The sequence below is a fragment of the Nanorana parkeri genome, unplaced genomic scaffold (assembly GCF_000935625.1).
Source record: "Nanorana parkeri isolate BGI_ZX_2015 unplaced genomic scaffold, ASM93562v1 scaffold611, whole genome shotgun sequence".
NCBI classification, from domain to species: domain Eukaryota; kingdom Metazoa; phylum Chordata; class Amphibia; order Anura; family Dicroglossidae; genus Nanorana; species Nanorana parkeri.
In genome coordinates this window covers 562,454-576,360 of record NW_017306879.1, presented here as the reverse complement: position 1 = coordinate 576,360, position 13,907 = coordinate 562,454, and the positions used below count along the sequence as shown (strand labels likewise).

Here is a 13,907-nt window from a genome sequence, read left to right as displayed (position 1 = left end):
CTTTTCTAGAGTCTCTCCCATTGGGACTCCTTACCTCAACCTGTCCGTCTCCTACTCTGACTGACTTTAGGTGATCACTAAAGCCTCAAACGAAGCGCTGAACTCTCTCTCAAACAATTCATCCCCACACAGCTAACTCCTCATGTATCACTTGCCCCTCCCTTTTAGATTGTAAGCCCTCACGGGCAGGGCCCTCCTTACCATCTTGTCTTGAATTGTAATGTCTTCCCAATATTGTAAAGCGCTGCACAAACTGTTGGCACTATATAAATCTTGTATAATAATAATAATAATAATAATAATAATAATGTAACCATAATGCCATGACCAGGAACAGAACACTGCAATCTAATGGCATGGAAGGAAGAAATCAGATTAGCTGGCCTTCATCTCCAACAACCATTAACATTTAACTTCTCATTCTCTAGGATTATCCAGCACAGATTTCAATCTATCTTGTGGCAGTCAGGCAACACAGTTCTTATAAAAGCACATATTTATAAATTAGGCCTAATTTGCTGTAAGAAATAACATATTTGTTACCTGTGCAAACTGTTGGCTCTGCAATCTGGAAAACATGGCATAGACAATTATTAAAAAGAACTCGTTAGCAGTACTTTTACAAATAAACATCTGAAATTGTTTACAAATCACAACACATACGGATTAAAACATTTTGCTTTCCAAGTCATTGAAGACAGATGAATAGATCAGATTATCTTCAAATCTCCTTATGCACATCTAATGCAAAGTATAAACAATATGTTCCTCAGAGCAGCACACAAACATGCAAATTTCAGAGCGGCTATGACATCCTGGACTACATGAAACACAGTACATATATAAAAGTAACATGCTAGATTTTTTTTACATACACTGACAGTTGAGGCAGTACAGTCTGCATGTCTAGAACACACCGCAGCTGCCTGGCAGTGTTTTGGACTGCAGTATCCGCTGTCACTGTCGATATCTGCTTCACTTGCACCTTGCTCACTGGATGACTCTGCTGCAGGATGAGAGGACCGCCGGCGTCTTGCTTTTGTTTTCCATAGTACTGCACCCATACTTTCAGAGAGTGATTTGTTGGCAATTTCATTGGGAAAATCTACAAAAAAAGCTTAATATTCAATATTTGTACTTTCATATTTACATGCACAAACACTTGTAAGAGTCCAAGAGTATAATAATTCACCTGTTTGCTGGCAAGCATCCACTAAGAGAACAATTTTGGACCGACTGTCTGGTCCCGATGAACAAGTTTCCTTTTGTACTGCCACACTTTTCATCGGAGGCCTCTTGCATTTAATCTGTGGCACACCTAGCTGTGGAGGCTTGGAAATAAATAGAAAAGATTACAATATACACTACTGATATAGATAGTGAAATAAATGGAAGTCTAAGCAATGCAAAATACTGTATAGGACACCGACTTTTTGGCTGGTTGCAGCATTATGTATGCCAACAAATGTGATGTGTTCAAGGTTGAAAATAAAAGGACTTGATAGAGAGATAACAGCCAAGGGCTGAAGGAGAGTCAGTAATGTTTTTGCAAGCCAACACACTGCAGTGACACAGGGGCTGGCAACATCACTGAAAAAAGGTGTCAGGATATCTACAATGTAACACTTTTAAATTGCAAAGGCTTTTTTTAGCCCCTTTCACACAGGCGCCTTCAGTTCTGATCAGCAGGGGATCCGTGCAGGGGAGTCCCTGCTGCTCAGAGCAGATCAGAATAGAGGTCACCAAGTGATATCTGTGTCATCTGTATCAGACGCATGTTAGTCTATGGGGAGTTGGATGTAAACGGACACGTGTCAGTTTACATCAGATTACCCCCACCCAAATCCAGCACAGTCAGGTCCGCCAAAAAAGGAACTCTGTTCAGTTTGGTTTTCCAGGCCTGGCTGGAGTTGGAGGGAATCACATGTCCGTTTAGATCCAGCTGCCCACAGACTAACACTGGACTTGCTGATCCGCCAAAAGAATTGACAGGCGGACCTGACTGGAATGCCAGTGTGAAAGGGCTCTTTTACTTCTAGCTTGGTTTTCCGACAGACTCTGATAATCACCTAGCCAGTGTGGATGGCACTATAGAAAACTGATGCTGTGTGCTTAACGGTCCTCTGTCTATATATGATACAACATTTTTAAATCGATAATTTATTTTTCTATTTAAAGACAGCATAGAAAGTAATTTGAATATCCTTAGAAAAATTATCATTAACCCTTTTGACGTGATGTAAACAAACTTGCAACTGCTTGATTACATTCTGTAGAGCTGGCTTCGGGCTCTGTAAAAGAAGTGGTTCAGGCAGCAGTAAAGCCCCCAAATCACTTCTATAGAAAAAAAAAGGTTAAAACACACACACACGTGTGTGTGTGTGTGTGTGTGTGTGTGTCCCAGGTTCAACTGAGTTGTGTAGGAGACCAGGACATTCATGGCCAGTGTTAGGATGGAGAGCAGCAAAAAAGTGCAAGGCATCTGTTCCTCGATCTCCCCTGTGATTAATGAACCCGGAAATGCTCAGGTCTGAACACTTTCAGGTTCAGAGCCAAATAGTGCCAGGCACTGTGGTTGGGGAAAAAATGCAGAGCGAGAACAGGGTGTATGTAAATGATGATTGTGCAATATATACACATTAGGTATCGCAGTTCATGCCAGAGTAAACCTCGGCATACAAAGCTTAAATTTTGACGGATTTCTGCTAAATCGATTGAAAGTCGAGCCTTGGGTACCCAGCAAGCACCACCCGGCTCAACAAAAGTCGATTTAAAAAATAAGCTGAGTGGGGTGGAAAATTGGCTGAACAGTGACTGCATACTATCAGATATAGTGACTGGTTATTCAGGCGTCTGAATTCAATAGCTGGCAGTGGAGGCTCTTCTACCCATGCTGTTTAGCGTGTATGGGGGTATTGAATGATGGGGGTATTCCCCCATTCATTCAAGACATTCAGGCGGAACAAGAACACATTTTCTGTGCATGGCCAGCTTAACCAGAAAAACCCTGGGGCCATTATTTACAGGTAACTCTAAACCGATAAGCTGTAAAAGGTTTTTAAAGAGTCAAAATAAGTATCATCATTTGTTGACGCTTCGCGGGCACACGCAATTTTAAGTCTTGACATATTTGGTATCTACCATCAGTTTTTTCTAGCCATCTTCTGCTTTCAGAAAATACATAACAATTGGGGGTTTTAAGCATGTTTTCATGTTTAAAAAGAAAAAAAAATGTAATGCGTGTGAAAAATGAAAAAAAAAATAAAAAATAGTTCTGGCAGCAAAAAGTGCAAACTAACATTGTGCTCAAACTGTGTTACTTATTCTATCTGAGCTTGATCTTTGGCTCTGAGAATGAAGGGTAAGAGGACACCTGAGGTCTGACAGTTACTGCCTGGTCAACTACCTGACTTCAGGGTCCAGTCACACCATCAAGAGTGCATTCAGCCTCTGGAACACACCCCGGCCGGCTCACTTTGTTTTGGGGCAGGAGGGGGTGCATTGAACTCAATGGCACCTAAGCCACGCTCCCCACCCGCGGTGCGGTTGCCGGCACTTGACCGCGTGGCACATTAGTGCCTGGGTTCCGGCCCAGTGTGATCTACAAAAAATAGTGCATGCAGCAGTTTTTGCAGATCGCACTGGACCGGAAAGCAGGCACTAATGTGCCACACGTTCGGGTGTCGGCGATCACACTGCGGGCGGGGAGGCGTGGCTTTGGTGCCATTGAGTTCAATGCACCGCCATGTCCCTTCCCAAAACAAAGGGAGCCGGCCGGGTTGCGTTCCAAAGGCTGAACACACTGGAACGCACTCTTGATGGTGTGACTGGACCCTCATGCTAATAACTGTGTTAACAGCTTGAGATCAGGCAACTACTGGGGCAGCAATAGTCAGACTTCAAGTGACCTTTCACTCTCCAAGGTAGATATAATCCTTTCAGGAGTAATCCTGCATAGTTATAAACATTTTAGACTATTCAGGTAAACAAGAATATTGCAGAAGCAAAATCAGGACCAGCTCTCAAATACATTTATGTGGATAGCGTGTAAAACCTACTTTGTGGATAAGGGGTGGTCTGGTGGTATTTCTGCTTCGCTGGTTGGATAACACATTGATGGGAGTTTGTTGGTTTGCCCTGTCATTGCAATCGATTGAGATTGTATTGACTGCATTGGTTGCTTGAAGGGGTGTGGTATAAGTAGTAGGAAACGGGTGATAGAATCCCATGACTTGAGCACAAGGTGCAGGCATTAGCTGGTAGTACATGTATTCTGTTGATACAGGTGGCTGAGCAGGTACAATCGGATATGCAAGGTAGGGTCCAGGAGGGTTTGAGTTTGATTGTTGCCATCTTATATCATTAATATATAATGGAATTTGCCTACAAGTAATAAAACCATAAATAAAATGATGTACACCACAAAATTAAAATAGAAGATTTATTATACACAGTTTTGTGAAAAATTTAGTACATTTTATGAAAAACATATCTGACGACATACAAACATTGGATCTTTATTCCAACAGTACCTAGATATAAAATGGTGATATACTTGAATAAGAACAAAAGAAAATAAAAATGCCTTTAAACCCCTTAGTGACACAGCTTCAGAACATTTCTAGTTCCTGGGGATCGGAGCAATTTTGCCATGTGTTTGTTTAACCATAATTTCCATCTTCCTCATTCATTGCACCTACACATATTTTATTCTGGTTTTTTAAAGGACAAAATAGGCTTTAATTTGATGTGACATATGCATATATTAATTCTTTTTTTTAAATAAAAAATACAAAGAAAATGCAATAATAATGTGCAAAATTCTACCAATATATTAACAGTAAAAAAGGTTAGAAAAGAGCAGATAGGCCCAATAAAGGATGAAAGCGGGAAGTGGTAGCAACATTAGCGATAAACTGTTTAAAATTAACTCTGTGACAAAAACTAAAGGCCACCACCGAAAATTGGTGGAAAAAAAATTCCAGCACAAGGGGCGAAGGGGGTTCTTCACAGTAAGATCAGTTAGGGTCTGGAACTCACTGCCACAGGCGGTGATTTTAGCAAAGAATGTGGAATTGTTCAAGAAACTTTTGGACAATGAGACCATAATATACAGGGGTACAGGTACTCCTAGAATGAGATCCTAATAGGTTGGACTTGGACTAATGTCTTTATTCAACCTCAAATACTGTAACATACTTTCAATTAATTCATAATAAATTCTTTATTTGTCCTGATGTATAAAGTATCTCATATGTCTGGGATTTCAGTTTATTTTGGAAGTTCTAGGTCACAAAGTACAAGGAGTGAAATACAATTTTAGTGTAGAACAATTTCAGAATGTGGTATTGAAGTGAATGGCACCGTAGCCATGCCCTCTGGCCGCAATGCGATCGCCGGCACGCTGCAAGCACTATTTTGATCGCACCGGACCGCAGGCACAATGTGCCTTGCGATCCCGTGCGGGCGATCGCATTGCTGCCAGAGGGCGTGGCTACGGTGCCATTCACTTCAATGGCCCACCACGCCTCCTCCTGTCCCACAAAAAAGTGAGCCGGCCGCAATGTAATGCAGTGCGTTCTGGCCAGAATCATCTGTGCTTCATCAGCTTCTCGGGGAGGTCCCTAGGGGACATTAGGGGTCTTAGAGACCCCTGATGTCTCCATAAAGGGGACCTGTAACTGTAATTTGTTATCACATAGGAGACTTAACACCCTATGTGATAACAAAGTTAAGTGTAAAAAAAAAAAATTGTGCCCCACCCCCACAAAGATGCGCAAAAATGCGTTAGATGCGCCTACACGCAAAAATGACGATTGCTCCAATTATGCTGCACGTGTTACCTATCGCCGCAATGAGAGCAATAATTCTAGAGCCATTAATCACTGATAACACTAAACTGATGAGCGGTAAAATCTTTTAAAGCGTCGCCTATGGCCAATTTTGGCTATAGTGTTTTTTAGCGATTTCACTGGTGCGCACAATTTTAAGGCTTGATATGTTTGGTGTCTATTTACCCGACTTTTATATTATGCCAAAAAATTAGGTAAAAATAATTGTTTCCTAAAATAATAAAGGGAAAACCATTTTAAAAATATATATATTTCTGTACTTTTTTGTTGTATAGTAAAAAATAAAACCCCCAGTGGTGATTAAATACCACCAATAGAAAGCTCTATCTGTCCCCAAAAAATGGTATAAAATTAATTTCAGTACAGCGTTGCATAACGGAATAAATGTCAGTCAAAGTACCGCAGCGCTGAATACTGAAAAATGGCCTGGACAGCAAGGGGGTATAAACACCCACGGTCAGCAAGTGGTTAAAGGTCCACTTTAGGCTATATAGTTACATAGTTACATAGTATTTGAGGTTGAATAAAGACATTAGTCCATCAAGTCCAACCTATTAGGATCTCATTCATAGTTACATAGTATTTGAGGTTGAATAAATACATTAGTCTTTATATACTGTGCTACCATGGATTAATGCAATGGGTGGATTGTAATAAAATGTTGTCCTCGTCTAAATGTATATATTATATTGTATTCTTAAAGTGGAACTCCATGAATTAACAAAAATAACACTTCCAGCGGGGCTACTCCGACAATGCAGTGGTTAACTGCTCGTTTTGGTCTAGGGGCTGGATTAAAGAAGATATAGCTACCTCCACCTGGCTGCTAGACCGGTTCCATCTGCCTCTTTTCCCCTGTGCTCTGGCAGTCTAAGCCCTGCTGACATCACATCTAATGTAGATTCTGTAATTAGATGTGAGGACCCTGAGGGACATACCATAGCTGGAGGAATGGGAGAGGAAGGAGAGTGCCGACTGCCGCAGGACCGAGAATCAGGCGAGTATATCTTCTCTTCCAGCCCCTAGACCAGCGGTTCTCAACCTGTGGGTCGCGACCCAAAAGTGGGTCGGAACTCACTGTTGAGGGGGTTGCAGCATCCACTTCTGCTGCGCTAGGTGAGAGGATCCTCAGCCTCCTCCTAGCGCAGTAGTGTCAGTCAGCGGGAGGACAGCAGAGGCTGTGAATATAAAAGTGCCGCTATACACACTCCCTGGCCGCTGCAGCGACATCTAGTGGCCGAGGAGTGTTTACAGCAGGGCTTTTCTATTCACAGCCGCTGCTGTCCTCCTGCCTCCCATACAGTGCGGGCTCTGCAGGAGGCGGGCTTCCAAGCAGTGCTGGGGCTAGGAAGGCTGCATGGAGACAGAGCAGGAAAGCAGGTAACAGGGGCTATACAGGGCTTGTATTCTTGCGAGTGTGCTTCTATTTTTAGTCCCAAGTGCAGTGCCTTACTAATTTTGGAGTCCAGCGCTCCGTTGGGGGTCACCACAACTTGGCAAATGTTATCAAGGGGTCACGGCCCTAGAAAAAGTTGAGAAAAACTGCCCTAGACCAAAACGAGCAGTTAACCCTTGCAGTGCAGTGGTAGCCCACTGCAAGAGTGATTTTTTTTGATAGATGGAGTTCTTCTTTAAAAGAGAACTATGGGGGAAGTATTTTTCCCCCATAGTTCTCTTAAGGGTCACGGGAAGACATATACTAGCATCCTCCCGTGACCCAAAGCTCAGTATATCGCAAGCTACAGCTCGCGGTATACGGAGACCGCCGCAGCCGGGACAGATCCTGACATTACTGTCGAGATCCACCAGCTGCGTGAGCGACAGCTGGCTCTGCCCATTTAGAGGCAGAGCCAGCTGTGCCCGCCCCCTCCCCGTCCGTTCCTACACTCAGCGCTGGAGGATCGGAGTGGGGTGTTAGTCACTGCTCCCTGCAGGGAGATGATCGAGAAGTGAGCGAGCGACGGTATGTGTTCGCTCACTCCCCGATCTATTGAGCCGACGTGTGACAGTTTCATTGTCACATGACGGCTCCAACTACCAGTAGGAGGAGGAGTGATTTTCACTCACCTCATAGTTCTCCTTTAATGGTTTATGAGGTTGGCCCACCAACTGATTTAAAAATGTAAAACATGCCAAAGTTTTCCACACAAATCAGGGCAATGCTTGACTTATGTGTCCTGGAGAAAAAGTCATGTGATGATTCACATCGAGTCACGAGTATTCCCTTTCAGGATGAAGTTAATCCATCACTTCCTTTACTGTACACAATCACATACAGTCTTGGAAGATACTGTGACAATTTTTTTCTATGCAATTCCCTTAAACACAGCACCAGAATGAAGCAATGGCAAAAGGGAACAGCTAGAGCTGGAACCTAAAAAATATATTATTTTGTTGTTTATTTGTTGTGTTACTATGACTAAGCAAATATAACTGACTTTAAACTAAAAAAACATTAACATAATCTCTACTCAAAGCAGAAAGCAAAGTTCACGCATTGTCAACTCAAAGATACAGTATGTCAGGTGATATTGACCTACAAGATAAACACGTCTCAGTTCCTGTTTTAAGTCTGTCAGAATACTAAAATCAGAAGTCAGAAAGCATTTGGATTCAGTTTATGAACTAAAGGAAGGCATGCAAATTACCGATTCGACTGGTTCTCCTGCACAAATGGGTAACAGGTTATAAGGTAGCTTGGAATAGGAGTGGGTTCAAGTCCACCTACGCTTCCACCATCACCTGGTAGAGACATTGGAATTGCAAGGGCTTCAGTCCCTTTCTTCTGAGGGATGAATGGCTCAACTTCAGCAGATAGCTTTCCATTCTACAAAAACAAAAGTGTTTAGATTACATTTTCCTGCAGGAAAAAAATAAATAAAAATCTGCTTTCTATGACACAACACGCACACAAATATATATTAGTAATCTCTTATTACAAAGGCTTATTAAAATGAACCCTCCAGACAACCTGTCTTGCCCAAATAAGGCCAATTCAACAGCACGGAGAACTGGTTTGCAAATTAAAACTGTACTAAGACAAGCAAGGAGGACACCATTACTGAGCCCCTTTAATACTTCAATACTTAACATTGACCTCGATCAATCATGCAGAGGTGGAAATTCTGGCCTAAAGTGACAGTAAACTCAGGAGTTTAGTGCCTTAAAGTGACATTAAACCCTCAGATTTTTTAACATAAAACAATAGTGTAATGTGTGCCTTACTGTAATCCATGGTAGTTTCCCTTCTCTTTGCTGCTCTTCCTTTTAAATCTGTATCTGTTCTCATGCTCTGCAGAACTTCTGTTTTGCAGCAGACTGCCTTGTCTCAGGAATGGATACACGGTGTCTGTGTATACGTTTCTATAGACTTGTAACCTAAGCCAGCACTACAGGAAGAGGCCCTGAGCTGAAAAGGGAAGTTCTTCCCAAGCATGAGAAGACATGAGGATTTAAAAGGAAGAGCAGCAAAGAGAAGGGAAACAACCATGGATTACAGTAAAGCGCACATTACAGTATTGTTTTATGTTAAAAAATCTGAGGGTTTAATGTCACTAAGTATTAACAAAAATGTATCTTATTTGTGTATCACTCGGCTTTAGATCCTTCAAGAAACTTTTGGACAATGAGACCATAATATACAGGGGTACAGGTACTCCTAGAATGAGATCCTAATAGGTTGGACTTGGACTAATGTCTTTATTCAACCTCAAATACTGTAACATACTTTCAATTAATTCATAATAAATTCTTTATTTGTCCTGATGTATAAAGTATCTCATATGTCTGGGATTTCAGTTTATTTTGGAAGTTCTAGGTCACAAAGTACAAGGAGTGAAATACAATTTTAGTGTAGAACAATTTCAGAATGTGGTATTGAAGTGAATGGCACCGTAGCCATGCCCTCTGGCCGCAATGCGATCGCCGGCACGCTGCAAGCACTATTTTGATCGCACCGGACCGCAGGCACAATGTGCCTTGCGATCCCGTGCGGGCGATCGCATTGCTGCCAGAGGGCGTGGCTACGGTGCCATTCACTTCAATGGCCCACCACGCCTCCTCCTGTCCCACAAAAAAGTGAGCCGGCCGCAATGTAATGCAGTGCGTTCTGGCCAGAATCATCTGTGCTTCATCAGCTTCTCGGGGAGGTCCCTAGGGGACATTAGGGGTCTTAGAGACCCCTGATGTCTCCATAAAGGGGACCTGTAACTGTAATTTGTTATCACATAGGAGACTTAACACCCTATGTGATAACAAAGTTAAGTGTAAAAAAAAAAAATTGTGCCCCACCCCCACAAAGATGCGCAAAAATGCGTTAGATGCGCCTACACGCAAAAATGACGATTGCTCCAATTATGCTGCACGTGTTACCTATCGCCGCAATGAGAGCAATAATTCTAGAGCCATTAATCACTGATAACACTAAACTGATGAGCGGTAAAATCTTTTAAAGCGTCGCCTATGGCCAATTTTGGCTATAGTGTTTTTTAGCGATTTCACTGGTGCGCACAATTTTAAGGCTTGATATGTTTGGTGTCTATTTACCCGACTTTTATATTATGCCAAAAAATTAGGTAAAAATAATTGTTTCCTAAAATAATAAAGGGAAAACCATTTTAAAAATATATATATTTCTGTACTTTTTTGTTGTATAGTAAAAAATAAAACCCCCAGTGGTGATTAAATACCACCAATAGAAAGCTCTATCTGTCCCCAAAAAATGGTATAAAATTAATTTCAGTACAGCGTTGCATAACGGAATAAATGTCAGTCAAAGTACCGCAGCGCTGAATACTGAAAAATGGCCTGGACAGCAAGGGGGTATAAACACCCACGGTCAGCAAGTGGTTAAAGGTCCACTTTAGGCTATATAGTTACATAGTTACATAGTATTTGAGGTTGAATAAAGACATTAGTCCATCAAGTCCAACCTATTAGGATCTCATTCATAGTTACATAGTATTTGAGGTTGAATAAATACATTAGTCTTTATATACTGTGCTACCATGGATTAATGCAATGGGTGGATTGTAATAAAATGTTGTCCTCGTCTAAATGTATATATTATATTGTATTCTTAAAGTGGAACTCCATGAATTAACAAAAATAACACTTCCAGCGGGGCTACTCCGACAATGCAGTGGTTAACTGCTCGTTTTGGTCTAGGGGCTGGATTAAAGAAGATATAGCTACCTCCACCTGGCTGCTAGACCGGTTCCATCTGCCTCTTTTCCCCTGTGCTCTGGCAGTCTAAGCCCTGCTGACATCACATCTAATGTAGATTCTGTAATTAGATGTGAGGACCCTGAGGGACATACCATAGCTGGAGGAATGGGAGAGGAAGGAGAGTGCCGACTGCCGCAGGACCGAGAATCAGGCGAGTATATCTTCTCTTCCAGCCCCTAGACCAGCGGTTCTCAACCTGTGGGTCGCGACCCAAAAGTGGGTCGGAACTCACTGTTGAGGGGGTTGCAGCATCCACTTCTGCTGCGCTAGGTGAGAGGATCCTCAGCCTCCTCCTAGCGCAGTAGTGTCAGTCAGCGGGAGGACAGCAGAGGCTGTGAATATAAAAGTGCCGCTATACACACTCCCTGGCCGCTGCAGCGACATCTAGTGGCCGAGGAGTGTTTACAGCAGGGCTTTTCTATTCACAGCCGCTGCTGTCCTCCTGCCTCCCATACAGTGCGGGCTCTGCAGGAGGCGGGCTTCCAAGCAGTGCTGGGGCTAGGAAGGCTGCATGGAGACAGAGCAGGAAAGCAGGTAACAGGGGCTATACAGGGCTTGTATTCTTGCGAGTGTGCTTCTATTTTTAGTCCCAAGTGCAGTGCCTTACTAATTTTGGAGTCCAGCGCTCCGTTGGGGGTCACCACAACTTGGCAAATGTTATCAAGGGGTCACGGCCCTAGAAAAAGTTGAGAAAAACTGCCCTAGACCAAAACGAGCAGTTAACCCTTGCAGTGCAGTGGTAGCCCACTGCAAGAGTGATTTTTTTTGATAGATGGAGTTCTTCTTTAAAAGAGAACTATGGGGGAAGTATTTTTCCCCCATAGTTCTCTTAAGGGTCACGGGAAGACATATACTAGCATCCTCCCGTGACCCAAAGCTCAGTATATCGCAAGCTACAGCTCGCGGTATACGGAGACCGCCGCAGCCGGGACAGATCCTGACATTACTGTCGAGATCCACCAGCTGCGTGAGCGACAGCTGGCTCTGCCCATTTAGAGGCAGAGCCAGCTGTGCCCGCCCCCTCCCCGTCCGTTCCTACACTCAGCGCTGGAGGATCGGAGTGGGGTGTTAGTCACTGCTCCCTGCAGGGAGATGATCGAGAAGTGAGCGAGCGACGGTATGTGTTCGCTCACTCCCCGATCTATTGAGCCGACGTGTGACAGTTTCATTGTCACATGACGGCTCCAACTACCAGTAGGAGGAGGAGTGATTTTCACTCACCTCATAGTTCTCCTTTAATGGTTTATGAGGTTGGCCCACCAACTGATTTAAAAATGTAAAACATGCCAAAGTTTTCCACACAAATCAGGGCAATGCTTGACTTATGTGTCCTGGAGAAAAAGTCATGTGATGATTCACATCGAGTCACGAGTATTCCCTTTCAGGATGAAGTTAATCCATCACTTCCTTTACTGTACACAATCACATACAGTCTTGGAAGATACTGTGACAATTTTTTTCTATGCAATTCCCTTAAACACAGCACCAGAATGAAGCAATGGCAAAAGGGAACAGCTAGAGCTGGAACCTAAAAAATATATTATTTTGTTGTTTATTTGTTGTGTTACTATGACTAAGCAAATATAACTGACTTTAAACTAAAAAAACATTAACATAATCTCTACTCAAAGCAGAAAGCAAAGTTCACGCATTGTCAACTCAAAGATACAGTATGTCAGGTGATATTGACCTACAAGATAAACACGTCTCAGTTCCTGTTTTAAGTCTGTCAGAATACTAAAATCAGAAGTCAGAAAGCATTTGGATTCAGTTTATGAACTAAAGGAAGGCATGCAAATTACCGATTCGACTGGTTCTCCTGCACAAATGGGTAACAGGTTATAAGGTAGCTTGGAATAGGAGTGGGTTCAAGTCCACCTACGCTTCCACCATCACCTGGTAGAGACATTGGAATTGCAAGGGCTTCAGTCCCTTTCTTCTGAGGGATGAATGGCTCAACTTCAGCAGATAGCTTTCCATTCTACAAAAACAAAAGTGTTTAGATTACATTTTCCTGCAGGAAAAAAATAAATAAAAATCTGCTTTCTATGACACAACACGCACACAAATATATATTAGTAATCTCTTATTACAAAGGCTTATTAAAATGAACCCTCCAGACAACCTGTCTTGCCCAAATAAGGCCAATTCAACAGCACGGAGAACTGGTTTGCAAATTAAAACTGTACTAAGACAAGCAAGGAGGACACCATTACTGAGCCCCTTTAATACTTCAATACTTAACATTGACCTCGATCAATCATGCAGAGGTGGAAATTCTGGCCTAAAGTGACAGTAAACTCAGGAGTTTAGTGCCTTAAAGTGACATTAAACCCTCAGATTTTTTAACATAAAACAATAGTGTAATGTGTGCCTTACTGTAATCCATGGTAGTTTCCCTTCTCTTTGCTGCTCTTCCTTTTAAATCTGTATCTGTTCTCATGCTCTGCAGAACTTCTGTTTTGCAGCAGACTGCCTTGTCTCAGGAATGGATACACGGTGTCTGTGTATACGTTTCTATAGACTTGTAACCTAAGCCAGCACTACAGGAAGAGGCCCTGAGCTGAAAAGGGAAGTTCTTCCCAAGCATGAGAAGACATGAGGATTTAAAAGGAAGAGCAGCAAAGAGAAGGGAAACAACCATGGATTACAGTAAAGCGCACATTACAGTATTGTTTTATGTTAAAAAATCTGAGGGTTTAATGTCACTAAGTATTAACAAAAATGTATCTTATTTGTGTATCACTCGGCTTTAGATCCTCAAATCATCTCTGAATTGGTGCCGACACTGTCCTTCCTTCTGGAGGGAGGCTAATTTTGTTCCCCATG

General features: G+C 42.5%; 1 protein-coding gene across 1 annotated transcript in view; it reads right to left on the bottom strand.

The window, feature by feature from the left end:
• SECISBP2L (SECIS binding protein 2 like) overlaps positions 1–8,911 on the bottom strand; it is a 29,085-nt gene extending 20,174 nt beyond the window's left edge. The window contains exons 1-6 of the mRNA XM_018562900.1: positions 8,888–8,911; positions 8,501–8,679; positions 4,059–4,383; positions 1,193–1,331; positions 876–1,105; positions 544–568 (exon numbers count right to left, since the gene is read on the bottom strand). Of these exons, the coding sequence (XP_018418402.1) occupies positions 544–568; positions 876–1,105; positions 1,193–1,331; positions 4,059–4,383; positions 8,501–8,679; positions 8,888–8,911 (922 nt within the window). The remainder of the gene's footprint in view (positions 1–543; positions 569–875; positions 1,106–1,192; positions 1,332–4,058; positions 4,384–8,500; positions 8,680–8,887) is intronic.
• Positions 8,912–13,907: the final 4,996 nt, after the last annotated feature.